Below are 27431 nucleotides of genomic sequence, written 5' to 3'. Positions count from 1 at the left end.
CGGTCATCCCCGAACGGACGATTAGCCCTCCAAAAGTTCACAACGATATAACTGTAACACACACCATCATCTGGCTAGTTTTGGCTAGTTTTGCCCTTCAAGAATATTGACAAAAATATAGATTGCAGGACAAAACTTCAGCATGTTTTGGTATGAAGTTTTAGCAAATGAACTAAATAACTTCAACATGCATTAGAAAAAAGTCATTAGAAAATTACATACTGCAAGACGAAAACTTAAGCATGTTTAGTTTGAAGTTTTAGCAAATGAACTAAAAAATATCAGCTTGTTTAGACTGAAGTTTCGAAAAAAACTCATGACAAAACTGTAGATTGCAGGACAAAACTTCAGCATGTTTTGGTGTGAAATTTTAGCAAATGAACTAAATAACTTCAGCATGCATTAGCAAAAACTCATTAGAAAATTACATACTGCAAGACAAAAACTTAAGCATGTTTAGTCTGAAGTTTTAGCAAATGAACTAAAAAACTTAAGCATGTTTAGTCTGAAATTTTAGCAAATAAACTAAATAACTTAAGCATGTTTAGTCTGAAGTTTTAGCAAATGAACAAAATAACTTCAGCATATTTAGTCTGAAGTTTTAGCAAATGAACTAAATAACTTCAACATGCATTAGTAAAAGCTAATTAGAAAATTATATACTGCAAGACAAAAACTTAAGCATGTTTAGTCTAAAGTTTTAGCAAATGAACTAAAAAGCTTAAGCATGTTTAGTCTGAAATTTTTACAAATGAACTATATAACTCCAGCATGTTTAAACTGAAGTTTTAGCAAATGAACTAAATAACTTCAGCATGTTTAGACTGAAGTTTCGGATAAAACTCATGACAAAACTGTAGACTACAGGATAAATATCTTCAGCATGCATTAGCATGAAGTTTTAGTTTCAACATGAAACAACATGGTACTACATTAGCATGGAGTTTTAGCTTCAAGGTGAAACAACTTCATGCAAATGTGATTCTGAAGATGAATCTGGACAAGTTTCTATTTTTTTTATAAAGCTGCTGAGAGGAGATGAGGAGATCTTTTTTTCCGAATGAGATTGCAGATCACGCGATTTGTCAGGGGTGTAATTGTCATATTATTACGGATTTTTTGTTAGATGGCTACCAAATCAATAATTTTGAAAAATAGGGTACGGGTTAAAAGGTGGCACAAATATAGGGTACGACTGCAAATCCCCCAAATTCAGCCATTATATTGGCCCATTCAGCTAAATCAGAGGCTCAAAAACATTGAGAGAAATTCAAAAATAGTCAGATTTACAAATGGTCATTCAAAAATAGCCACAGTTTCAAAAGTAATAGAAATTTAGCCACTTTTTATGTAACGATAAATCTGAACAAAAACACTGTTCAAAATTCGAAAAATACTCGAGTATATTATACTGGAGTTCCAGCATAAGTATACTGGAACTCCAGCATAATATACTGGAGTTCGAGCATAAGTTTACTGGAACTCCAACATAATATATTCCAGTATAATATACCGGTCTAGCATAATATGCTGGAAGTTCATACACATGTGCACCGATCTCCAGTATATTATGCTGGAACTTTCCGTGTTGCAGCAAAATAGTGGCTATTTTTTAATGACTTTGCAAACACTGGCTATTTTTGAATGACCAGTCCGAAAACTAGTTAGCCCGTGCTATTTTTACAAAAACATTAGCCCAATCCATCAGCTCATTAGGAGACCCGACCCGTACCAGTTATATTTGAATGCTTTAACCCATTTCCCCAACCTTTCTCCTTCCACTTTCAGCTATGGCAGCCAACTGTCACCTCCTTTGGACAGATTATGTCACTCCATTCTTGTGCAACTTCCTTCTTTCATCTCTGCTTGCAGTCACAACATCTTTTAAACACTTTCTCTCTTTAATTTTCAAGGATTCAGTCAACACAAAAGGCCAAGAAACTTTTGAGTTTTGATCAGCCATACACAGAGAATCGCCAGAGCAGGAATTCAAGTTCAACCCGTGACTCATCTCTGATGTACTATCTCAAACGGCTATTTCAAGTTTCAAACCAAAAAATCAACCCTAGCTCTCTTCTCCCTATAAACACAACTCTAAGATTGATTTTGCGTACATTCCAGAAATCATATCTTCAAGAAAAGGGTAGTATCAATTTGAAATATGTGTGGACATGTGTATAAGATATTCATGTAGATTATTAAAGTATCTGTTAGAATCCATGCTAATAAACAACTGTAGTTTCAATTGATATTATGTTATGAATACATGTGGTTTATGATCTGGTCAAATGACTGATTTATGTGGTAGAATAGCATTAAGTCGTGTTAAGTATTTGTCTTAATTGAGGTAGTGTTAGTTTGAGTTAGAAAGAAAACCCTCAGCTATTTTGTTGATTAACTTGTCTAATAGTTTATTGTTTACCTGAAGTATATTCTAAAACTCTAACCCCTATCAGTTTTACTCACCCGGATGTGAAGATTTATATAGGTTGTGTAGGAACATACTGTTAAAAATCTTTTCTTTAAGGCTTGATGCTAAAAGTTTTGTTTGAAATTCTATAGTCTGATATGAAAGAAGCCTGCAATCCTAAAAAGCTTTTGACAATATGAAAGCTAATCTGAGCTTTACAGAGATTTTCTGTGATTATTTTACTCATTTCGTACACTCTAAGTTTAAGGCTATTTTTACTAATCTTTATTCTCTACTTTCTTTATTTGCATGTACACTTCGGAGCGACATGGAGTCTTAATGCAAGATTCTTCCTACCCGCATAGAGTTATCACGTCCTATTTAACTCTTTTATGGTTGTTGATTTATGTATTTGTGGTTATCTCAAGGTTTTTGGATTGTTATTGAATTTATTTTCGATATAGGATTAACAATGAAGTTTTGTTTTTCACTTAGGATCGTTCTTCTTTTTAACAACAAAAGTACCTTCTTTTTATCACATAAAAAAGGACGTCCTTATTAAGAACTTCAGTTTCAAATCAATTTTGATTTAAAGAATATATTCATTTTTTAGCCAAGATTAGTCAGCGTGTTGCCACCTCAAAATTTGAACTCTCAAAACTTATTAAGTCTCGAAATGATTTTATAAAGTAATGAGTCTTTTTCTTAACTAAGAATCAATTATCACCTTTTTATATTATCAAAATATTTTTTTAATGCTTTACTTGAATATTTTGAAGTATTAATTAATTAACCTTAAATCCGGAAGGGAATCACGTTTAATGCGGATTTTAAAGGGTGTCTCATACCTTCCTCGTAATTTATTATAAATCCTTACCTTAGAATCTTTAATTTTAATAGACCTTATTGGAGTTTTACTTTCAATACTTAGTTAAATAATTGTAGTGTCCTAATTCACCTTTAAAATAATTAGGAGGCGACTCCTAGTTTAATAAAATACGGGAATCACTACTCTATTTGACCCACATTAAAATTGGGGATAACGAACATAAATAGTACATAACTTGTTGGCCACACAATTAACAAGTTAAACCCAGAAATAAAGAAATAACCAAGAACAGTAATTCGTATTAATCTATACTATATTAAAAGTACGAATATTCTTAGCAAAATGTCGTTCGCCTTTTCTACCCTTTATAAAATTGATCTCACATTTGATAAAATTGTAATTTAATTATTTCATACTCCTAATATTTAGGATTTAAAATCAACTAAAATTTACATATTAAATAATTTCCTTAGTTGAACTACTATTTAAAAGGTCCTAATATGTAGGATGTTATAATCAATTAGAATTTACCTTATAGAGCTACATGGTAAAATAGGAGTAGTAATTAAGTAATATATAAAATCTAACCTACGAACATCATATAACATATACTTTCTTGAAGGTGAGGAATCCAAAAGAGGTGAAAGAATCGAATTCAATTTGTCATTGATTTTATTTTTTATTTAGGCCGTGTACATTTTTCTTTTTTCTTTTTTATGTTAGAAAATAAGTTGAGCACAAGTTTTATGTAAGACTTCTGTGAGAAAATAAGTAATAAATAATAGTAATTGATATTGAGCATTTGTATAAATAAAGTATATATCGTCTATCCTTCTCAAACTACAGGTGGAACTAGAATTCCAGTAGAATATCTCTTCTAGGAGGGCTGAAAGAATTGACTATAAATTATTACTCTAAATTTTGATATGATTCTATTTATTTAAAAATTATTTTTTGAGTCTTTGTATCGAAAAAATTCATTTGAGGTACAGTAGAGAAGAATAATGATGATCTTTTTGCCTACAATTTTATTTTTTGGTCTTTTCTAACCAGAACGCGCATGGTGGATCTAGCCTGTTTCTCTACACTCTCCTCTTCGTACTCAATGTTTTCGGTGCTAAATTCCCTTTTTAACAAGCTTATAATTTTTACGAATATACATCTACTATATCAAAGTTTTAGTAATCTAAAGTTTTTGGATCGCGATTTATATATTTCTTCTTCTTTTTTTCTTCACATGTATGTTCCAATAGTTTTTTAAATCAAAATAAAGTTGTTGGAATCAAACTTTTGCGATGCTAACTTATTCTTTTAAAATTTATTGAAAATAAATCATATCGTATCACTTATTGCTTAAAAATGAAACAATTTGCATTTTGCCCTCAACAAAGAAAAAAAGAGCTTGTGTTTTGTCATTTAGCTGACCTCGTTGTATCTTCTAGAATGAAATTGAGAATAGCTTTCTAATTTTTTCTTTTTAATAAGCTCTTAAATCTTTATAATCTGTTTCCATGCTAAACTGAAAAAAAAAAACATGATAATGTGTGAAACTTAAGTGACGAAATTATTAAACTGGAACAAAATTTAAGTTGAATGCATAGTTTTGACCTTGTTTTTTTTTTTTTTTTTGAGTTAGCTATATAGGATCAAAATGATACTTTTATTTATAACTTAAACACAGTTTTTAATATACTACCCCCTCCGTTTCAATTTATGTGAACCCATTTGACTAGACACGAAATTTAAGAAAAGAGAGAAGACCTTTGAATTTGTGGTGTAAAATGAGGCACATATATTTTATGTGACTATAAATCATTGCATAAAGGTAAGTTGTTTCCAAATAGGGAAAGATGTCATCCTTTTTGGCATGGACTAAAAAGGAAATAGATTCACATAAATTGAAACGGAGGGAGTATTATATATTGCTTAAAAAAATACTCATGAATATTGGATACACGCGCAACACTTATGTGATTGCTTCAAAAAAGAAATACTCATGGAGATAAGGTACACGTGCAACGTTCATATTCTAAGACTAGTAAGACAAAATAATTAAATAAACGACAATATTCATGTTCAACCACAATCGCAGAACCAAAGAACTTAGCTACTCATAACTTTCATCTCAATACCTAATTCAATGCTAGGTAACCAAGTTAGTATCCTAGCGGAGCTCTTGAAAGGGGAACATCCTATTGATGAGTATAAGCACGTTATACATCTCATATTAGACCCCCCAAAAAAAATTAGCTAAAAATAGCCTGCTTCCTTTATTAAGAGGCAGGACATAGTCGAGAGGGAGAGCAAGAGGTCAAGACTATAGGAGGACAGAGTGGTGCTCCATCTGGGCAAGCATGGTGTCTAGACCTACTCAGATAGCACTTCAGTTTACTTCCGAGGCACCCCCAGCCCAGCAGGGCCAGCAGCAGACTCAGAGATAGAGAGGTGGATCATCTCAGACAGGGTCACATTCATATTTTACTTGTGGCCGCACTCATCTCATTTCATTCCAGTGGCTCAACCAGTAACCAATGGCGAAAACTAAAAAATCGATGGTTTTCCGGTAGAACCCTATTTCGCCCAAGTTGTTTCGGAACCGAAAAAAAGAAGCGGTTTTTCGCACAACTTGCTCATAGTGCAGGTCCCACTTGTATATCGTATTTGGCCGAAGAAGCATCGGAATAATAATTAAAAATGATAAACCAACAAGAAGAAATGAAAGAAAAGTAAACTCCTTGTCGAATTTTGTTATTTTCTGCTCCTCCTGCGTTTCTTGCCACCAAAATAGCATGAATTAATTCAAAAGATATTTCAAGATATATTTATATTACCTAGGGTCTGCATGGGTCTCTCAATACAATTCGAATTCCATTTCCTCCGGTATGGAAATGAAAGAGACGGGGGCGAAATTACGTGAGAGAAAGAACCTTTTGGTGGAGTCCAGTCTCCCGGAGGATAGAATAACACTTCTTAGTGACTAGGAGCAGAGAGCTCGTTGCACCTTATTTTTCTTTGACCGGCCTATCTTCTTTCTAAAGCAAGCTCCCTCCGGCCGTCCAGTCCATGGACAGCTCTCGGTTCTTGAGCATGTTGGGGGATTAGGCGACAATTGAAAGAGCTGCTCGAAAGCTTGACGAACAAACGAAAAAAAGCTATCTATTCTATTTTTTTTAGTTTAGTAGAGGGCTTTTCCCTTACTAGTCAAGGGGTAAGGTAAGGCGCTATTCCATGAAGAAAACAGACTTTAGGAAAGTGGTTCGTTCAGGTAGCTCAGTTGATTAGGGGAATAGACCGAATATCCTTGTGTTAGTGGTTCGAATCCACTTCTAAGCAGGTGTAGCCGGGAGCGAGCTGGATTTCGGACAGGACAACTGAAGGGCTCTTCTGTGTCGCTCGCAATGCAAGCATCTGTCTTCATGCCCACACGTGCTGGCCTTCGCCTTGGCTGGACTCCACTATATATTTTGCACTAGGGATCACTCTCATGGCTCGTCTATATGGGACACGACGCGACATGAGCGTCCCGGCATTTCATCCTTTTATGTTCTTTTCATCTCAATTCATTTCTTTTATTTCCCCTTGGTTCAATTCACTCCTACACATAGTAAGTAATTAGCTCCAAATACATCAAGATCAATGCAAATCATATCAGATACACACAAGATATGAGGCGTAGTCAACTAGTCATACTAAAAGTATGTATTTTTAGCCGCCGAATATCAAGCTCTTTTGTTATGGATATATTACAAACAATGTGCGATGTCAGCTTTTGTAATACATTTATAATATATAGCATCGCTAGGTAAATATTCCTTCTTCTTTTTTTCATATACTCCAGCAATCAGAATGTCCTTGAAGTTATTTTTTGGACCGATTGTATGTTTTGGTCAAACACGAAAAACACAATTAAAAACAAAATAGAGGTGTTAGCTAATAAATCTAACAACACAATTGCAATTGACACTGTTAATTCCAATAGTTAAAAATAAATCTTAAATTCTTGATAACATCTAAACTATTCCCAAGTCCAAACTCCAATCTACCCTTATTTAATCACAATCAACCCTTGAGAAAGCGTTTTTCCATGCCTTCCTATCTGGCTCACGCCCTTCAACCTTTGCCTTGGCCACATCAGCAATGCACTCCTATATAACACCAAATTAACATACAGTCAAGCTTTATAATTGGGATATTGAATTATTTCACATTGATTTTTAAGTACGATATGATTATCTTTGGAGATTATAGTGTGAAAGATTGCTTAAAAAATCATGTTAATATAATCTAGGCAATCAAATCACAAGACGCCGGATGATGATCGAGGTTATATGTCTTATCTAGCTAAAATTCTGTCTCAAATACTCAATCATGAGAGTCTACCATTGATTGGGTCTCCGTAGGAACGAATGGAACAAAGACATCCTCAAATTAACTTTGTTTGCTTGCGCGTATTATATTCGTGTATCCAATTTTCGCACAATACACCAAACTTTCAAGTAGAAATACAAACATATAAAATAATCATATGGTTATTATACACCGTTATTTAATATCTAAATTAAATAATCAATTCATTGTTTTCACAGTTAATTATATTTTGTATGCGAGGACAAATTCCATATTTAATTTAGTACTAATGTGGTTTCATATCAATTTTGTACTTCTCCGGGGGGAGAGCAAGTAAATTCTTTCGATTACTTCATTTCCTGAGAGCTGCAAATGGTTTGGAAGATCATGTAAAATATCATGTAGGTACAAAAACTATCTTCAAAATTGTGGCATATCACTTGCAGTTTTGATTAAGTAGATGTAATTGATTTATACTTATTTGTGTCACGCAATTCTGATTTTTTATAATATTTTTTTCTATATGACTTCATGTGGTGACGTAATGTTTCTTTAAATCGATGATGTCCTCAAATCATCGACTAGACGTCTGAAATCATATTTCATTCAATTAAACAGAATATATAAAAAAGATGATGGTATGATTTTGTAGTCTGGCATTAATAAACAGGATGCACATAAACTACATTGGTGTTGACGTGGTCCTTCAGGGATATCCGATACCAAAAAAAGGTCATTAAAGTATTATTTGTTTGCACTTAATCCAGGTCTGAATCTTAATCATTATCTCAGATATAAAGTGTGTTTGTTTTTAAAGTCTGAATCTTTATTATTCAGATCTTAATTATTAAATGTGTTTTTTCTACTTCACAACCACTTAATGAGTCTGAATAAGTCTGTATGATTAAGATCTATAACAAAGATTTAATTTCATTAAGATACTATAATTCACATTCATTATTAACTGCCGTCACCGCCGACCATTATCAACCACCACCACCACCACCACCACCATCCTCAACTATAGCCTCCACCGGCCACCATTATCAACTACCACCACCAACCTCAACCATATTCGCCACCACCCCCACCACCATTATCCTCAACTATAACCACACCCTCACCCACCTCAACAATCACCACCAACTACCTCATCACCATCAATAACCATAGCCGGCACCGCCCACCATTATAAACTACCACCATCTATCACCACCTTTCTCAATCAACAACCACCACCACCCACCTTTATTAATTAATACCATCCACCACCACCATCAATCATAATCGCTATTGCTACCAATCACCGCTAGATACTACCCAGAACCACCACCATCAACCAAAATCACCACCAACCTCCGCTTCTAGTCAGCACTCACAAGTACCTTCGTTAGCCATCACCACCACCAACTACCCTATATATATTATTGATAGAATAAAAGATTAGTTAGTATTTATTTGAATTTATGTTTGTTAGTTTTTAAATAAAGATAAATTATATATATTCAAATGTTTAAAAAACAAATAGTCTTTATCATATAGTATTCATATCTTAAAATATATTTTTAATATTTAGATATGTATTCAGATTCAAATGGCTTAATCTTAATACGCATCTCGATATTCAGATATGTATTAAGATTCAGTCATCTTAATCTTTAAAAAAAAAAAATGAGGCCAAGTTGACTTCCTGAATTAACAATTTTAAAAGTTTATTTTGACACTAAAAGATAATCTCTTTGTATTATCCTTTCCCGTTAAAGATTCCGAGTCTCGACAAAAATTCTTCGTCGGCGAGTGACGCCAAATTTCAATTATTTGATTCAACTCTTTATTTGTGTAATAAAGGACAAAAATCGTAAAATTAGTTGCAATATTTCACCAAATATTAAAAATAAAACCACCATTTTAATCTTCTGAGTTGCAACATAAAAACATAAAAAGCTCTATCTTGCTCTTTTGAATGAAACTGCACTGGAAATTTAACACCGCCGTTGACCTCCTCTTTCTTTGATTCCCTTCCTAGCTATTTCTAGTTTCTCTTTGCCTAGACCGTCAACCGGAAAAGTTTGAGGAAGTAATAGTGTATCCTATGAAATTGATGGTACGGTGGTCTCCAAATTTGTGATGGTTTGCTTTACCTTTGAGTATTACGATTCTGAAACATATTCGAGCCACGTCAGATTTTTCCGGTCAAAATATGTATTTTCAGGACAGGTTTATATTTAGTTATCTATGCTTTGATTAGAAGAATTTTATATGATTTCATGTGTTTCATTTTATATGACATTTTTAGTCTGATTCAAGAACGTGCGGCACTTTTTTAAATAGTCATTTTATAATAATCAAAGCATTTGCTTATTTGATGTTTCCCACAAAAAGTAAAAAAGAGAAAGGAGTCATTTCTCATTTTACTTTTGAATAAATACACAGAGTAACTCCACATACACATGAAGTTATGAACCATTTTAAAACCATTTTAGCCACTTCACTAAAAGCACTTTTTAAATTTATTTCAAGGGGATTCAAAAAAAATTTATATACAAAAGAAATTTACTTTTACCCCATTGGTTTTATCAAGGTGAAATTATTAATGATGTCGCTATCAAGATTTTGGTTGATAAAGATATCCTATTAAATAATTAGGAGGCTCACATCAGATCTTTTGGTCAAATTATGTATTTTTCGACCACATTGATATTTTAGGGTCATTTTTTTAAAATTATTTTATGATAAAAAAATATTTGATTATTTATTGATTTCAACAAAATGTAATAAAAGGGCCATTTCTCATTTTACTCTTGAATAAATTAAGAGAATAACTTCTGAAAGGCAATCTTGGATATCGAATGATGTTAGTATAAATAGAAGGTTTTGATATTTTATCAGTATCCTAATATAACGCTTTTTTGTTCAATTTATGGCAAATTTTCCATTGGAAAGTTCCATGTAGTTACCTTGCAGAATCCCGCCTTCCATGCGATTAAATAGACCACAATTTTACAGCAAAAAAATCCAAGTATTCTCTTTCCCTTTCGCCACTTCTAACTGGAAAAACATAATGCCTCATATCTTCCATCTACATATGATAATTGTTATTTATATCTTCTTTTAAATCAGGCTGATGTATTTGCTTTTCTAGGATTTTTGTTTAGTCTTGTTTGTTCCTCGATCAGAAGCCCCATACTCTTTTACAAAGGCAAAAGAATATATGAGTTTTTATAATTGCTTTTTTATCATTATTGATTGTTTCTTTCGATTGGCGGGTAATGGAGGCATGGATTCAAATAAGCAATTTTTGTGGAATAGATAAACTTTTGAAACTGAAAAGTTGCTCTTGCTATGGATTGCAATTAGCTCTTTCTTGGTATTTCATCTCCACCGGTTTCTATAAGAGAGTATACAATTACAGGGGTTACTGTTCAGATGTGTAATTATGGCCAATATTTTGGCTAATGGAGTCCATCTCAAATAAGTATAAGCATCTTTGCAAAGTGTAGATTTTGTTGGCAATATTCTTTGGGACCCAAAAATATTGCATTGTGTGTTGGACATCATTTTCACAAGTTATATCTCTTCTTTTACACCTAAGAGGCTAAGACTTTTTTGCCTATAAAATGAAAGGCTATTAGTTCATTTTAGACACACCAACAAGACTTGATTCTTCATTTCTTGTTTCTTCCTTTCTTCCTTTATTAAGAGTGTTTTGTATGAGAGTTAAGTGTTGGGAAGCAGTTGTGTGAACCCTTTCTTTGGAGTGATCTTGTGAGGTTATTCTCTTAGGGTATTTGGGATTAATTAGAGTATTTACTTTAATTTTGTACTCTTATTCTTATAGTAAATTGCTCCTCTCCGCTTGTGGACGCAGGTCACTTTGACCGAACCACGTTAAATTTGTGTCTTCTTAATCTACTTTAATTATCATTGTTATCAACTTCAATGTCTTTGTTATTGTCATTATACCGTTGTTTGGCTATATTCCGCACTACCCGGGTTTCCGATCCTAACAAATTGGTATCAGAGCCGGATCTAACCGGGTTAGTTTCAATAGCCAAAATGACTCTAACAAAGACCTATGTTGAGAAATTTGACCGAAGTGCAAACTTCGAAATGTGGCAATTAAAGATGGAAGCTATCCTAATTCAGGATGGCTTAGACTTGGCGTTGCAAGGAAAAGAGAAGAAGCCGGATAAAATGACGGACGAGGAGTTTGCCATCATAGAAAAAAAAGGCAAAAACATGTATCATTTTAAATCTCTCAAATGAGCTTTTACTTGAAGTTTTTGTAGAAACCACAGCTAAAGTCATGTGGGAAAAATTGAAAACCTTATATATGAAGAGGACGGTAGAAAATAGACTTTACCTGAAGCAGAAGCTTTATACAATTCGTATGGGTGAAAGTACCTCTATTCTCTCTCATCTTGACACCTTTGATTCCATTCTTATGGATTTGAGTAATATAGATGCTGAAATTAAAGATAAGGATCAAGCCGTGTTACTGCTTTGTTCTCTACCCCCATCTTTTAAGCATATAAGAGATACTATGCTTTATGCAATGGATAATATCTCTTATAAGGATATTAAATTTATCTTAAAATCAAAAGAACAGATAGATAGTGATATTACTGGGGAAGCTAGTGGAACTCAAGCGGAAGTTGGCTTATTTGTTAGGGGCAAATCCGACTCCATAGCCAGATACAATAATTTAGAGTGTCGCTATTGTCATAAGAAAGGTCACAATATCTCCGAATGTTATAAGCTGAAAAATAAAGAAAAGCATAAGGAAAGGAAAAATGAGCAAAAAAATAATGACACTGCCGAAGCAAGTGTAGCTGCTGATGAGACTGAGGGAACTATTGTTTTAGCAACTAATAATAGTTTCAAATCTAATAATGAGTGAATTTTAGATTCGGATTGTTCTTATCATATGTGTCACAATCGGTATTTATTTACCACATATGAATCTATTGGAGGTGGAGTTGTCTTGATGGGCAACAATATTGCCTGCAAAGTTTTTGAAAAAGGTACAGTCCGAATCAAAATGCACGATGGTGTGATGAGAATTCTCACTGATGTTAGACATGTTCCTCACTTGAAGAAAAATCTCATCTCTTTGGGCACTCTAGAATTTCTTGAGTGCAAATACACAGGTGAAGGTGGAGTTCTGAAAGTTTCTCATGGTGCTCTTGTGATCATGAAAGCACACAGATCTGGTTCGTTGTATACTTTATTAGGATCCACTGTTATAGACCTTACTACAGTTTCGGTATCAGCCAACTTGTCTGATTTTGATAGCATTAAATTTTAACATATGCCCATTGAGGCTTTTGCGGAGAAGGTGGAGAAAATTTGCTATATCATCCAAAATTAGGCCAAGGTGGAGATTTGTAATTATGGCCAATATTTTGGCTAATGGAGTCCATCTCACATAAGCATAAGCATCTTTGCAAAGTGTAGACTTTGTTGGCAATATTCTTTGGGACCCAAAAATATTGCATTGTGTGTTGGACATTATTTGCACAAGTTATATCTCTTCTTTTACACCTAAGAGGCCAAGACTTTTTTGCCTATAAAAGGGAAGGCTATTAGTTCATTTTAGACACACCAACAAGACTTGAGTCTTCATTTCTTGTTTCTTCCTTTCTTCCTTTATTAAGAGTGTTTTGTATGAGAGTTAAGTGTTGGGAAGCACTTGTGTGAAACCTTTCTTTGGAGTGATCTTGTGAGGTTATTCTCTTAGGGTATTTGGGATTAATTAGAGTGTTTACTCTAATTTTGTACTCTCTTTTGTACTCTTATTCTTATAGTAAATTGCTCCTCTCCGCTTGTGGATGTAGGTCACTTTGACCGAACCACGTTAAATTTGTGTCTTCTTTATCTACTTTAATTGTTATTGTTATCAACTTCAATTGTCTTTGTTATTGTCATTATACCGTTGCTTGGCTATATTCTGCACTACCCGGGTTCCCGATCCTAACAAGATGATATAATATCTTTATTTCTAAGGGGATGTGTTTTGTCCGTGAACCAGTTTATATTGGAATTATGATGTTGAGATTATAATACCCGATTAAGTAATGATGAGATTATTTAGTGGATATACTATTATTGATAAATGTTTCGATCATTGCACTAAAAATGGGATACACGAAGTGTAATGTAAAGCACGTATTCGGTTTTATATTAGATAAACTTGGAGAAACTTTTATTTCTAATTTTAAACTTGACTTGCTAGAAATATATTGGGAGAAGAGCCATAAAGAACATATGTATCATTTTGTTATGTTTATTTCGGGATTAGTTATTATGAAATTGTTGTCCCACATAATGTGTAATAAAGAAGTAATACCATAATTTTGGCATAAATAATCCCGAGATTGCTTATCTGAATTAAAGAAAATTCAACTAAATGTAGGATAAAATAATCCCATATTTTATTCCTAAATAATTATCTCTTGTACTAGTAACCAGATGATTCTTAGCAGTATTCTGCGAATCAATATGTGATAATGCTATGCTATATTTCTCACTTGTTTACAGGATGCTTCAACCTTCATTGCATACGAAAGAAATTGCATGTTAAGAATGATCATGTTGAGGAGGAGGATGATCATGTTAAGGAGGAGGATCAGCTTGTTGAGGAGGAATGTCCCGTGAAGAATGATCTTCTTGATCTCAGTTGGGAGGACCTGCGTCTGTTTACGCGTCAATTTTCTTCGGAGAATCTTATCGGACTCACCCAGTTTGGGGAGCTCTATCGTGGGAAAATGTTCATTGGTTCTGATCAAGATAAAATTTACCAAGGATGTCGCTGTCAAGATTATGGTTGGTGAAATGCGATATTTTGATGTTAGCTATGACAAACTGCCAAGATTAGAGGTTGGTGTTTGTCTCTATGTGTATATGCACGCTAATGCTTTTGCTTCCTTGCCTTAACCGATTGTTTCCTTAGTCTATGCTTACTCTGAAAGATTGCTTGTGCTGGTCGGATGAACTGAAATTTTTGCAAGCTCCAAGGTTTAGGGGCAATCCCAACTTAGTGAAAGTGATTGGATGTTGTCGCGAGGGGAGAACTCTGGGTATCGTTTATGATCTAATTAAATCCACAGGACACCTTGCATAACTTCATTATTCGAGGTGCCTTCTTCTCTCACATTTACTCATCTTTTATGCAGATTCAACCTTATATATTTTCTGCTGTTAAGTCTAGCTTATGTTTGGGTTCAAACCAAGGCCATAGTGAATCCTTTGAGCAAAGAATCTGTAGGCATTTCTAGTCCTTTGATACAAACAATCCAATAACATTTTGCTTTGCTTGTCCAGATGATTTCAAATGGCTGCAGAGGGTTAAGACTGCCCTTGCATTAGCTTGCTTGCTTAATTATCTGCATGATGGGAATTCGTCATACATGCTTCGCAACTTTGATCCAGCTCACATAGCGGTTGACCAGGTACAATATTTTAACTAAGTTTTGTCGTTTACTTGGTGTACTTCGCATCAATATTGGTTGTCAAGATTCTGTTATGCTGTATTCAGTAATTCGCAAGTGACTTGAATATATATTTTGGGTTTCATCTCTCCAGAATTTCACCCCAATTTTGTTTGAGTTTGGTATGTTAGTTGGAGAGGGTTTGGATACTAAAATCAATGAGGAAGAGTACAGGGTTGGTACGTGTGGCTACATTGATCCATTCGTCGCTGAATGCGGTATGCAACTGAGTCCCTTCTTTTGTTTCCATCAAATATGCACTAGCAAATTAGCGTTATGCCCATTGTCAAATGAAGTTGAAGGTAATATTTTCTCTTAGAGGTGTCCCATGACTTTGCTTCTTTTGAAGTTTTTGGCGCATTTCTCAATAAACCTCTTGGAGCTGTTGTTCTTCTCGGGTTGACTATATTTGATGTAACAAAGGTTGACATTATGTTTAAAATGAAGAGTGTGGAAGGAAAGAGAATGCAAAAGAGGCAAATGATTTACATCAGTTTTGTTTGTATTTAGAATGAACCATATTTCACACTCGTTTCTTTTCTTTCTTAACATTATGAAGAAGAAGAGTTTCACATAGAAATATAATAACTGGAACTATCCCTGAAGTATGGGTTAGCCGCACTTCACGGGTTCAAAACTTGCCGTAGGGAAAAGCGTGGTATTTAAGTGGAGCCTAGGATAGAGGGGAGAGTCCATTAACCACCGAATTTAGAACGGTGACCTACTGGCTCTGTGGGATTTCTCGGTTTTAAAAATAAAGTATTATTTAATACTATATTATGTTTTCCTATTAGATGTCTGCTATGCAATTTTTTGAAACCGTTTGTATTTCATGTCTTTTCCTTTTAGTGGATTGACTCTATACTAGTAGTCTTTGAAGTGCTGCTAATAGCAAATGCAATGCTTTGTTGAGCAGTGAGAGTCCATTTTGTAATTCCTTTTCTTCTCTGTCTTATTGTGGGCACTGACCATTTATGTAAAAAAAAATGTATTGTAGTTAAGTGGTCACTCAAATCTGATGTTTACGCATTTGGGATTGTTCTCCTAAGTCTTATGAGCAAAAGAGCTAGAAACACACATGTCGGTGCGAGAGAGTAGAAGCGCGGGTGTTCACTTGTCCAACAAAGTCTTGAGGCTGATCCAGGCTTTGATCCTCGTGATAGACCTAAAATTACAAAACTTGCAATGCAGTGTATAGAATATAAACAACAGAAAAGGCCAGCAATGAAACAAGTTGTTAAGCGTCTCAAGGCTTTGCGTGTTGTGCAGCAGCATGCTGAAGCTTTCTATGGAAATTAATGTGCGATATTTTTAATGATAACTTATGTATAATATGGTTTCTTCTGTATAATCAAACAAATGTATTTTTAATGTATGGCTAAGAATTTAAACTTTTAGACATAAAAAAGTGTAATAATTGAAACGGAATAACATTCAACTGAAAAAAGTTTCATTAAAGATTGTAATGATTAAATGATTTTTAAGCTTTATTTTCTCTAGTATCAATATATCTTTATCTTGAGATATATATTAGACTTCATATACAATAAGGCTTAACTAAAGTTAATCATAACTTCACATAAAATAGTAAATAATAGTGCATTCTTTAAGTTATTTTACAACTTTAATCACATAACTTTGTGATTCAATGTTTAGTTTCAATTTGTCCTCCTATATTATGTCAAAACATTATTCATGACATGGTTTGTATGATATATTGCATCTTTTATTTATTTTAAAGAATTGATTTCGTACGGTGTACATATTCAACAATATATGCAATTGAAAGTTTATTATTGACAATATGTATTTCTTGTGCTACGTACGAACATAGAGACTAGTATACTATATTAAAAGCACGAAACCTTTTAGCGAAATATTGTTCGCCTTTTTTATCCTTTAAAACTAGATTTTATATTGGACAAGATTGTCATTTAATTATTTTTTCTAACATTTAGGCCTTTAAAATCAACTAAAATTTTATATTTTAAATCTTTCCTTATTTGAACTAACTAATAAGAACTCCTAATATTTTAAGACTTTAAAATCAATTAAGATTTTTCCTTATAAAAAGTCTTTATTTAAACTACGTAACATAGCTATCATATTAATTTGTCAAATTTAAATGGGTAGCATTCTTGCCCATGTCCATGAAGTATTTATTATTTTCTTATAACTCTTATGTCGGAATTCTCTAGGAAAGTGTTTCAGACAAGGAATTCCAGAAGAAATTGTTTCTATGTATTTCGGTTCTACATCACCCTTTAATTCTTTTAGTCCATGTGGATATAAACTTTTATGAGTACAAACTCTCACTCTCTCTCTCTCTCTCTCTATATATATATATATTCCCTCCATTCATTTGACTCGGCACATTTTGACTTTTCGCGCTCCTTAAGAAAATAATAAATAAAGTGCATAATTTACCATCATACTCATATTAATTGATACATATTTTATTGGATTTGAGAAAATGATTTAAAATAAGTAATAAATACTGTGGGTAGAACAGAAAAAAAAAATATCTTTGTAGAAATTAAAATTTTATCGGATCAAATCCATATGAAATTTGGGCAAAACCCTAAATTTAAGATACTATAAGTAGAGTCCATCGAGGTTTTCGTGGAGGCTACTCTATCTGAAACCCTAACTTGAAGGCTACTCTACCTAAAACCCTAGCTTGGAGGGTACTCTACCTAAAATCCTAACTACACCTATAAAAAGGGACCACATATTCCCTTTGAAAGCATCTCGAAATTCCATAAAAATACATGGAATATTCACAAAGAGATCAAAGACATCAAATATTGTCTTTCTCAAAGTCGTCGAAGTGATCAACAGATGTTCTTCCTTTTCGTGAAGATCAAATACATCCTAAAGAAATTCGCATCATCCTACGTTCGAGAAATACACTGGTTAAGCCCTCGAATTACTGAGAGAGAAGAATCAAGGGAACAAACAGAATTGTACCCGCATCATTTTATCAATAAAATTATATTTATTCATATTTATATTGTGGTTGCAATTTATTTTGTATCACAAATAATTTATTGCAAACAAATTGGCACGCCAAGTGGGACCAAATCTGCCCTTCATCTCTTCTCTCACGGTGAAAAGAATGTGGTGTCTTTTTTGCTGGTACTTCAAGCCTCGTCTATGACGATATTGTAAATCTACACCCCGACAAGCTTTGAAGTAGGGGACATTTGTAGACATTAAAATTTTATCGGATCAAATCCATATGAAATTTGGGCAAAATCCTAAATTTAAGATACTACAAGTAGAGTCCATCGAGGTTTTCGTGGAGGCTACTCTATCTGAAACCCTAACTTGGAGGCTACTCTACCTGAAACCCTAGCTTGGAAGGTACTCTACCCAAAATCCCAGCTACACCTATAAAAAGGGACCACATATTCCCTTTGAAAGCATCTCGAAATTCCATAAAAATACATGGAATATTCACAAAGAGATCAAAGACATCAAATATTGTCTTTTTCAAAGTCGTCGAAATGATCAACGAATGTTTTTCCTTTTCGTGAAGATCAAATACATCCTAAGGAAGTTCGCATCATCCTACATTCGAGAAATACGCTGGTTAAGCTCTCGAATTACGAAGAGAGTAGAATCAAGGGAACAAACAGAATTGTACCCGCATCATTTTATCAATAAAATTATGTTTCTTCATATTTATATTGTGGTTGTAATTTATTTTGTATCACAAATAATTTGTTGCAAACAAATTGGCACGCCAAGTGGGACCAAATCTGCCCTTCATCTCTTCTCTCACAGTGAAAAGAATGTGGTATCTTTTTTGCTGGTACTTCAAGCCTCGTCTATGACGATATTGTAAATCTACGCCCCGACAAGCTTTGAAGTAGGGGGCATTTGTAGACATTAAAATTTTATCGGATCAAATCCATATGAAATTTGGGCAAAATCCTAAATTTAAGATACTACAAGTAGAGTTCATCGAGGTTTTCGTGGAGGCTACTCTATCTGGAACCCTAACTTGAAGGCTACTCTACCTGAAACCCTAGCTTGGAGGGTACTCTACCCAAAATTCTAACTACACCTATAAAAAAGGACCACATATTCCCTTTGAAAGCATCTCGAAATTTCATAAAAATACATGGAATATTCACAAAGAGATCAAAGACATCAAATATTGTCTTTCTCAAAGTCGTCGAAGTGATCAACGGATGTTCTTCCTTTTCGTGAAGATCAAATACATCCTAAGGAAATTCGCATCATCCTACGTTCGAGAAATACACTGGTTAAGCCCTCGAATTACGTAGAACGATCTAGAGAGAAGAACAAGGGAACAAACAGAATTGTACCTGCATCATTTTATCAATAAAATTATGTTTCTTCATATTTATATTGTGATTGCAATTTATTTTGTATGACGAATAATTTGTTGCAAATAGTCTTTTCTTGATATGCGCAAAGTGACAAGTAAAACTGAAAATTTATTGTTAGTATACATGTTGTATTGGTAAAAATAAATGTTACATGTGGAGTTAATTATGTGGTTGACAAGGCAAGGCATGTGGATCACTAGAAAAGCGACAGCTGGAGAGGAGCAGTAAAAGAGAGACGAGTCGCAGCGGATACGAACAAATCACCCACGAGGTTAAAAGAAATGGTTGCTCGAGTCTCTTTAAGTTATATGAATAGGCACTAGTGGAATGAACCAAGACAGTAAAAAGGGAAGATTCATGGATCTTCAATTAATGAGCGTGGATCATTACAAACGTTATAGAATCTTCACGAACAGTTACGATTACTAATTATAATATTTCATTAATATCATTAATGCTTATAATGACTCGGTCTTAAAAGGGAAAAGATGTTGTACTTGAAGACCTCTATATAAGGGAAAGAAATGTCATCTGTACAGACACGTTCTCCTTATTATTGGAATATAATTACTTTCTTGTGCTTTCTATTGATTACTTTGTCATTTCTTATTCTAATTTCCTTGCTTATTTCTGAGAAAATATTGAATTTCTTGATTATCAGTAACCCGAGTACTTCTAAAAATAGGCTTTGACTGAGAATCTAATTCTTTGGTTAAACAAATTAGTTCTGTTACTGGGAATCTGATAATCTTATCTTACTTTCCAAATCACTCTCTCTCAACTGAATCATGTCGAATGTCAATGACAACAACCAGCAGGTTGAGGGAACTCCAGTTCTGTCACCTTAAGGAACCCCACGCAATTCAAGAGAAGCATCACCAGAAAGATCCACTACTCATAACAATGAACAACATAAAAATGAACAAACTGTCGAGCAGGATGCTGTGAAGCACTTAATTACGAGTATGTGAATGATGCTCTCCAGGCTTTCGTGAGGGGACTACCAGTTGTGCCACCCACGCCTCCACCAAACAATACTGCAACTGTGAAAATTCCACGATCAGGGTTGGCTAATTCTGGAAGCAGAGGAACTCCCAACGATTCACGTGATGGGAGATCAGGTACGCCTAATAATTCCGATTTACAAACTTTAATACTAACCTTGCAAAAACAAGTGAAAGAACAAAACGACTGTATTGAGAAAATACCCGACGTACCACTTGTGATCAAAGGAATTAATTTCGACAAATATTCACAACAACCATGAAAACCAACCGCAACTCCATTACCAATTCCCAAAAATTTCAAAATGGCTGACATCTCGAAATACGATGGAACGACCGATCCACGTGACCACGTTACTGCATTCACCATGGGAGTAAAAGGCAATGATTTAACCAAACAGGAGATTGAATCTATGCTGGTCAAAAAGTTTGGGGAAACACTTACTAAAGGAGCGTTAACATGGTACTCTCTTTTACCAGAAAATTCTATTAACTCTTTTGCTGAGCTTGCAGATCTATTTATAAAAGCACACTCAGGTGCACAAAAAGTTGAAAAGATAATGGAGGATTTATTCACTACTAAAAAATCTGGTTTTAGCAATGGATAAATTCTGTAGCTAAATAGAAAGATCCGTCGCTAATCTCATTTAGCGACAGATTATCAAGAAATTCTGCTAGCTACGGACGATTTAGCGACAGATTAGCGACGGCGTTCGTAGCTAATTTCAGTTTTTTTGTAGTGATTCAAAGTAAAGCAAGGAGATACAGAATTGCTTCGAGAATTCATAGACAGATTCCAACGTGAAAGAATGTTGCTACCAAGAGTACCTGACAATTGGGTAGCCATGGCATTTGCAAGCAATTTAAACAAGAAAACTTCAGAAGCTACGAGGAGGCTTAAAAAGAGCCTACGAGAATTCCCTGCCATGACATGGAATGATGTCTATAATAGGTACAGTACCAAGTTACGGATCGAAGAAGATATCATAGCTCAGTCAAGGGTTGAAGAAAAACCAGGTTCGAGGCAGTCAGAATCTGAGAAGAGGTCCGATAAGAATAGGTACGAGCCTTATATGGGACCTTCGGGGCGAATAGCTCGTTCCAAATTCGAAAACGTGCGGGCTGATCACAGGTTCGCAAATAGAGATTCAGGTTCGTCATCGTCGAGATTCAGAAAAGATCGAGGTGAAAGTAACAGAGATGCTAATACAAACACAAGGATTGGGGACTATAATTTTAACGTGAGTACCTCCGAGTTGGTCGCTGTTTTAAGAAGCATGAGGGATAAGGTACGATGGCCTAAAGAGATGAGATCAAATCCAAATAGAAGAAACCCAGACTTTTGGTGCGAGTTCCATAATGACCACGGCCATAGAACATCAGACTGCAGATTATTACAAGGTGAGGTGGAACATTTATTGAAGCAGGGCTATCTAACGGAATTGTTCAGCGAGAAAGGTAAACAAGCTTACATGAAAAATAGGCAAGAGCCCCCAAAACTTCCATCTCCAAAGAGAACAGTAAATGTGATAAACGGCGGAGAAGAAGTCAACGGCGTAACCTATACAGCCGCGAGAAAAACAATAAAGTTCACAATAACTCACGGGAAGCGAACTCGCCAAACTCTGGAAGACGACAACATAACCTTTTATGATGTAGATACTGATGGATTAATGATTCCTCACAATGATGCACTGGTAATATCTTTACTTATACATGATACTAATGTAAAACGAGTTTTGATTGACCCAGGTAGCTCTATGAATATCATTCTATTACGAGTGGTGAACGAAATGCCGATGGGCGATCGTGTAGTTCCAAAAGCACGTTCCTTATCTGGGTTTGATAACTCAACCGTTATTACCAACGGCGAGATTGAACTAAGCACATACGCAGAAGGGGTCATCAAAGAAACAAAATTTCAAGTGATAGACACGGATATGACCTATAATGTGATTCTTGGGAGGCCGTGGATTCATGATATGGATGTTGTGCCATCCATATTACATCAGGTTATCGAATTCCCTTAAAAATGGGGGAATTCAATAGATTCGAGGAGATCAACAAACTTCAAGGAGTATCAATTCGGTGATACAACCAAGTCAAAAAGATACGAATGCAAGTCAAAAAGATGCGGGTGCAAGTGAGAAAGATGCGGTAAATCAAATTTCAACAGAAATTGTATCAAAACAAACAGACATGGACTCCAGACCAGATGTAATTCAAAAGCCAGAGGAGAACAAAAATATTAAAACAACGATTGAGGAGCTTGAAGCTGTTCCACTATTCGAACAATGGCCAGATCGAAGAATTCATATCGGAGCAAGGTTAAACCCATATAGGAGAGGTAAGTTAATTGAATATTTAAAAGCTAACGCGGATTGTTTTTCATGGTCCCATTCAGATATGAGAGGTATACCTCCGGAGGTGATGACTCAAAAATTAAATGAAGATCCATCATTCATACCTATCAAACAAAAGTAGAGGAAGCAATGATCATTCAAAAATCAAGTGATCGATGAAGAGGTACAGAAACTCTTAAAGATCGATTCAATACACGAGGTAAAATATCCTAATTGGTTAGCTAATACTGTGGTAGTTCCGAAAAAGAACGGTAAATGGAGAGTTTGTGTGGATTACACGGACTTAAATAAAGCATGCCCGAAAGATTCATTCCTTTTACCGCATATAGATCAATTGATTGATGCTACCACAGGCCACAAATTATTAAGCTTTCTAGATGCGTATTCTGGCTATCATCAAATAAAAATGGACCCCTTAGACGAAGAAAAAACTTCATTTATTAAAAACAGGGGGACTTATTTTTACAAAGTCATGCCTTTTGGCTTGAAAAATGCTGGAGCCACGTATCAGAGGTTGGTGACCAAGATGTTCCAAGAACACCTAGGGAAGATGATGGAAGTGTACATTGATGATATGTTGGTTAAATATACACAAGCGAAAGATCATTTTCAACATCTTTCAACTACCTTCGAGATCCTCCGCAGATATAATATGAAACTGAACCCATAAAAGTGCGCTTTTGGCGTAGCTTCAGATAAGTTTCTAGGCTTTCTCGTATCTAATAGAGGAATTGAAGTAAATCCTGCACAGATTAAAGCTATTGAAGAAATACCTGATATACTCACAAGCAAAAAAAGGGGTACAAAGATTGACATGTAGTATTGTGTCACGACCCAAAATCCAACTAGTCGTGATGACACTTAACCCAACCCGCTAGGTAAGCCAAATTTTAATTATCCAATTACAATAATAATTATTTAAAAGAGAATATCTAAAAACCAATACATTTCCCCAAGAACTGGTAGTACAAATCATGAGCTTCTAAGAATAGAGTATACAAAGCGAAAATGAAATAAATACATAGTCTATTTGAATAATACATAAACAGAGCTTTTATAAATCTAAGGTTACCCTGAACAAGAGGTAGCTACAACAGGAACGCAGGTACATCTTCAAATCCGGCAACCATCGAACACAGCCACAACGGCAACCAATATCTGCACGCAATGTGTAGAAGTGCAGTATCAGTACAACCGACCCCATGTACTGAGTAAGTAACAAACCTAGCCTTAGGTTGAAAGTAGTGGCGAGCTTTTACCAAGGTCAGAGTCCAACTTCCATAACCAACAATATTTCATAACAATATTAAACAAGTAATACCAGAAGTAACTCAAGAATAAATGCTTAGCTAAATCATGACTTTTGAAAATAGTTCTGCCTTTCAAGTATATCAATGAAAACTCGAATCGTTTACCGAAGTTACCAAAAATATGAATAAGTTTGAAAACAGTAATTTTTCCAAAATCCTTCCAATAATAAATAAAATATCTTATTTTCTTTCCCAGATAACCAGTGTAAAACAAATGCATCACTATGCCCATATGTCAATATGTGTGAGAAATCATGAATAATGTGATACCGTACATCATAAGAAAAACACATATCTATGCATATATGTCATGTGTACATGTCAATGCAATGTATCTAAGAGATTGCACTCATGTACTCACACTCTCAGAGTACTCAATCTCATTGTCTCGCATTCTCTCTCACTGTGCTCAGCACACTCAATCACTCAGCGCTATACAATACTTGCTGCGGCGTGCAGCCCGATCCCTGTTTATAGTCGACTGCGCTCACTGGGGGTGTGTACAGACTCATGAGGGGATCCTACAGCCCAAGCGCTATAAGCACAGATAACTCACGTGCTGCACGGACAACTCACGTGCTATAATATCATATCTGGATCCGCACGGACAACTCACATGCTATAATAATATCTGGATCCGCACGGACAACTCACGTGCTGCACGGCCAACTCACGTGCAATAGTATAATATAAGGATCTACACGGCCAACTCACGTGCAATAGTATAATATATATAAAGCCAACATGGCCTTCTGCGACGTGCAGCCCGATCCCAAAAATATCCTCACAATCAGGCCCTCGGCCTCCCTCAGTCATCAATCTCTCCAGTCTCTCTCTCATGGGCTCACAATGTCATGAGAATAGCCCAAAATGATGATATGATGTATCAATAAATAACAGCAGAGACTGAAATATGATATGCACTGAAATGAATATGACTGAGTATGAATTTTCAATTTAAAATAAATAATTCACAACAATATGAACTATGTGGGTCCCAATAATACTGGAACATAGCCTCAACATAATTTTTAATATAATTTTTAACTCAATTTCATTAACACATAAAACCGCATAGAAAATGCCAAGATTATTTACTACACAATTTCACATAAACAATTATGTCACAATTTCTATAGTGCACGCCCACACGCCCGTCACCTAGCATGTGCGTCACCTCCCAACAATTCACGAAATACATATATTCAGGGTTCATAGCCTTAGCTCCAAGATTAGAAGAGTTACTTACCTCGAACAAGGTGAACCCAACGTCGAGCAAGCTAATCAATACTTAGGAAATTTCATTCCGCACGTATCCACCTCTGAATGCCTTCTTGTCTCCTCAATTCAGTGCCAACGATCCGAAACAAAATTCACCCCTTAATGTTACTACAACGATCTACTATACTAAGCAACTTCAATCTACAATATCAACATCCATTGGAACCAACATTAGTAACAAATTCCATAATTTAGGCCATTTAGACAATTTACCAAACACCTAGTGGGCATACATTTATACATTTCTTAACCATAGAAATAGTTCTTCCAACTACCATAATTTACCAATAATTCATCCCACAATCATTCTTTTACAATTTATAATCCTAACATCACATGTATGACCAACCATTCTCACCCAACCAACAAAATTCTATCCAATAATTACCTTTCAATCTCTACAATGGTTATGTATTTAAATTGGAAACTTATGGCTTTCAATCACCATAACACGAGTTTCTATACTTAATTCATACTCATATTCCCATAATATATCCATACATGTAAGTCTAAGGGTATAGGATTACCTTTTGGAATAAATCTTGCAAAACCCTCCTTTGAGTTCTTGAATAAATTTCTTGAAGATCTATGTATTTTACGTGATTTCATCAATACTGGTGTACAAATGATGGAATTTCACACCAAAATAATGGGGATTGCTTACCTTGAAGAAAAGGGGAGTTGGTGGTCTTGAGACAATGGAGAAGAGCTCCAAAATTCGTCCAAAAGAAATGGGGAAAATGAACCCCGAAATTGTATTGTATTTATAGGCCCAGATTTCTGGGTTTCAGATGTTGCCCCGGATGCTTCACATCCCCACTTCACTCCTCTTTGAAGTTCGGATGCGGACCTGGATGCTATGGCAGTACTTCACTGCCAGCCTTTCTTTCGGACGTGGCCTCGGATGCTTCCCATCCGCAGACTCCTCCACCAGCCTTTGGTAATTTGATCATAACTTCTTGTAGGAATGCCGAAATGACAAACGTTTTGAAGCGTTAGAAACTAGACTCAAAGACCTTTAATTTGATAGGTCATCCACCACATAACTCCTTATATATATGTATATATGCTAGTCCAAAGTTTAGTCTTATGCGTACTCATTTGGAACTTTAGTCTATCATGAAATTCCCAACTTGACTTGATCTTAGGGCTCTCCTTAGACCCCACATCACTTATAATATTCCTCACACACTTATTATCATATCCAATTGATATCCATTATATTAATAGTCTTTGTCTGCGGACAAAATAATATAATGGAGGACAAAGGTACGTGGACTTTATTTACTGATGGCTCTTCAAATGTCAAAGGAGCCGGTTTAGGTATTGTCTTAATCCCACCCTCGGGTGAAAGTATAAGACAAGCAATTAAATATTACCTTATTACTATCAATGAAGCAGAGTATGAAGCTGTAATTGCAGGTTTGGAACTAGCACGAGAACTCTCCATAGAGCAAATCATGATTAAAAATGACTCTCAACTGGTAGTCAATCAGATGCAAGGGACTTATACTGCTAGAGTGGCACGAATGCAACAATACTTGGAAAAGGTACGAGAACTGGTCAGGCAATTTCAATCATGGAAGATCGTGCAAATACCCAGGGAAGAAAATACAGAAGCAGACACGTTGGCTAACCTTGCTTCAGTTGCAGAAGTAACGAGTGAAGAAAATGCTATTTTAATACATATATTTCTTTCAGCACTTGACCTGGATAAATATGAGGTAAGCTTTAATAATTTAACCTGGGATTGGAGAAACGAGATTGTTAATTTTTTACAGTGCGGGATCGTACCTGAAGGCAAGAAAGAATCTCAAGTGCTTCGATGAAAAGCTGCTCGTTACTGCCTAATTCGAGATAATTTATATCGAAAAATATTTGGCGGTCCTTTAGCAAGGTGCCTTGGACCCAATCAAACTGAGTACGTGATGAGGGAAGTACATGAATGACATTGCGGAAATCACGCAGGTGGAAGATCTTTAGTTAAAACACTAATCAGGGCAGGATACTACTGGCCTAAAATGGAAGAAGATGCA

General features: G+C 35.0%; 1 protein-coding gene and 1 long non-coding RNA gene across 2 annotated transcripts; both read left to right on the top strand.

Moving 5' to 3' along the window:
- The first annotated feature begins 9521 nt into the window (after nt 1–9521).
- LOC142178835 (uncharacterized) lies at nt 9522–16449 on the top strand. The gene is made up of 4 exons (XR_012707046.1): nt 9522–9690; nt 14127–14723; nt 14910–15294; nt 16074–16449. It is a non-coding gene; the product is annotated as an uncharacterized LOC142178835 (long non-coding RNA).
- Nucleotides 16450–26651: 10202 nt separating this feature from the next.
- Nucleotides 26652–27224, top strand: LOC142178809 (uncharacterized). The gene is made up of 2 exons (XM_075248530.1): nt 26652–27119; nt 27177–27224. Exons 1-2 carry the CDS (start codon nt 26652–26654, stop codon nt 27222–27224), a joined length of 516 nt encoding a protein of 171 aa, XP_075104631.1.
- The last annotated feature ends 207 nt before the right edge of the window (nt 27225–27431 follow it).

This window comes from Nicotiana tabacum, unplaced genomic scaffold, assembly GCF_000715075.1.
Source record: "Nicotiana tabacum cultivar K326 unplaced genomic scaffold, ASM71507v2 Un00001, whole genome shotgun sequence".
Taxonomy (NCBI): domain Eukaryota; kingdom Viridiplantae; phylum Streptophyta; class Magnoliopsida; order Solanales; family Solanaceae; genus Nicotiana; species Nicotiana tabacum.
Note: the sequence above shows the minus strand (reverse complement) of the source record. Positions and strands in the feature narration are given on the sequence as shown.

Coding starts and splice junctions, on each gene's coding strand:
- LOC142178809 (XM_075248530.1), top strand. CDS start 26,652: ATGGAGGACAAAGGTACGTGGACTTTATTTACTGATGGCTCTTCAAAT. Junction 27,120..27,176: donor TTGACCTGGATAAATATGAG/GTAAGCTTTAAT, acceptor AATTTTTTACAG/TGCGGGATCGTACCTGAAGG.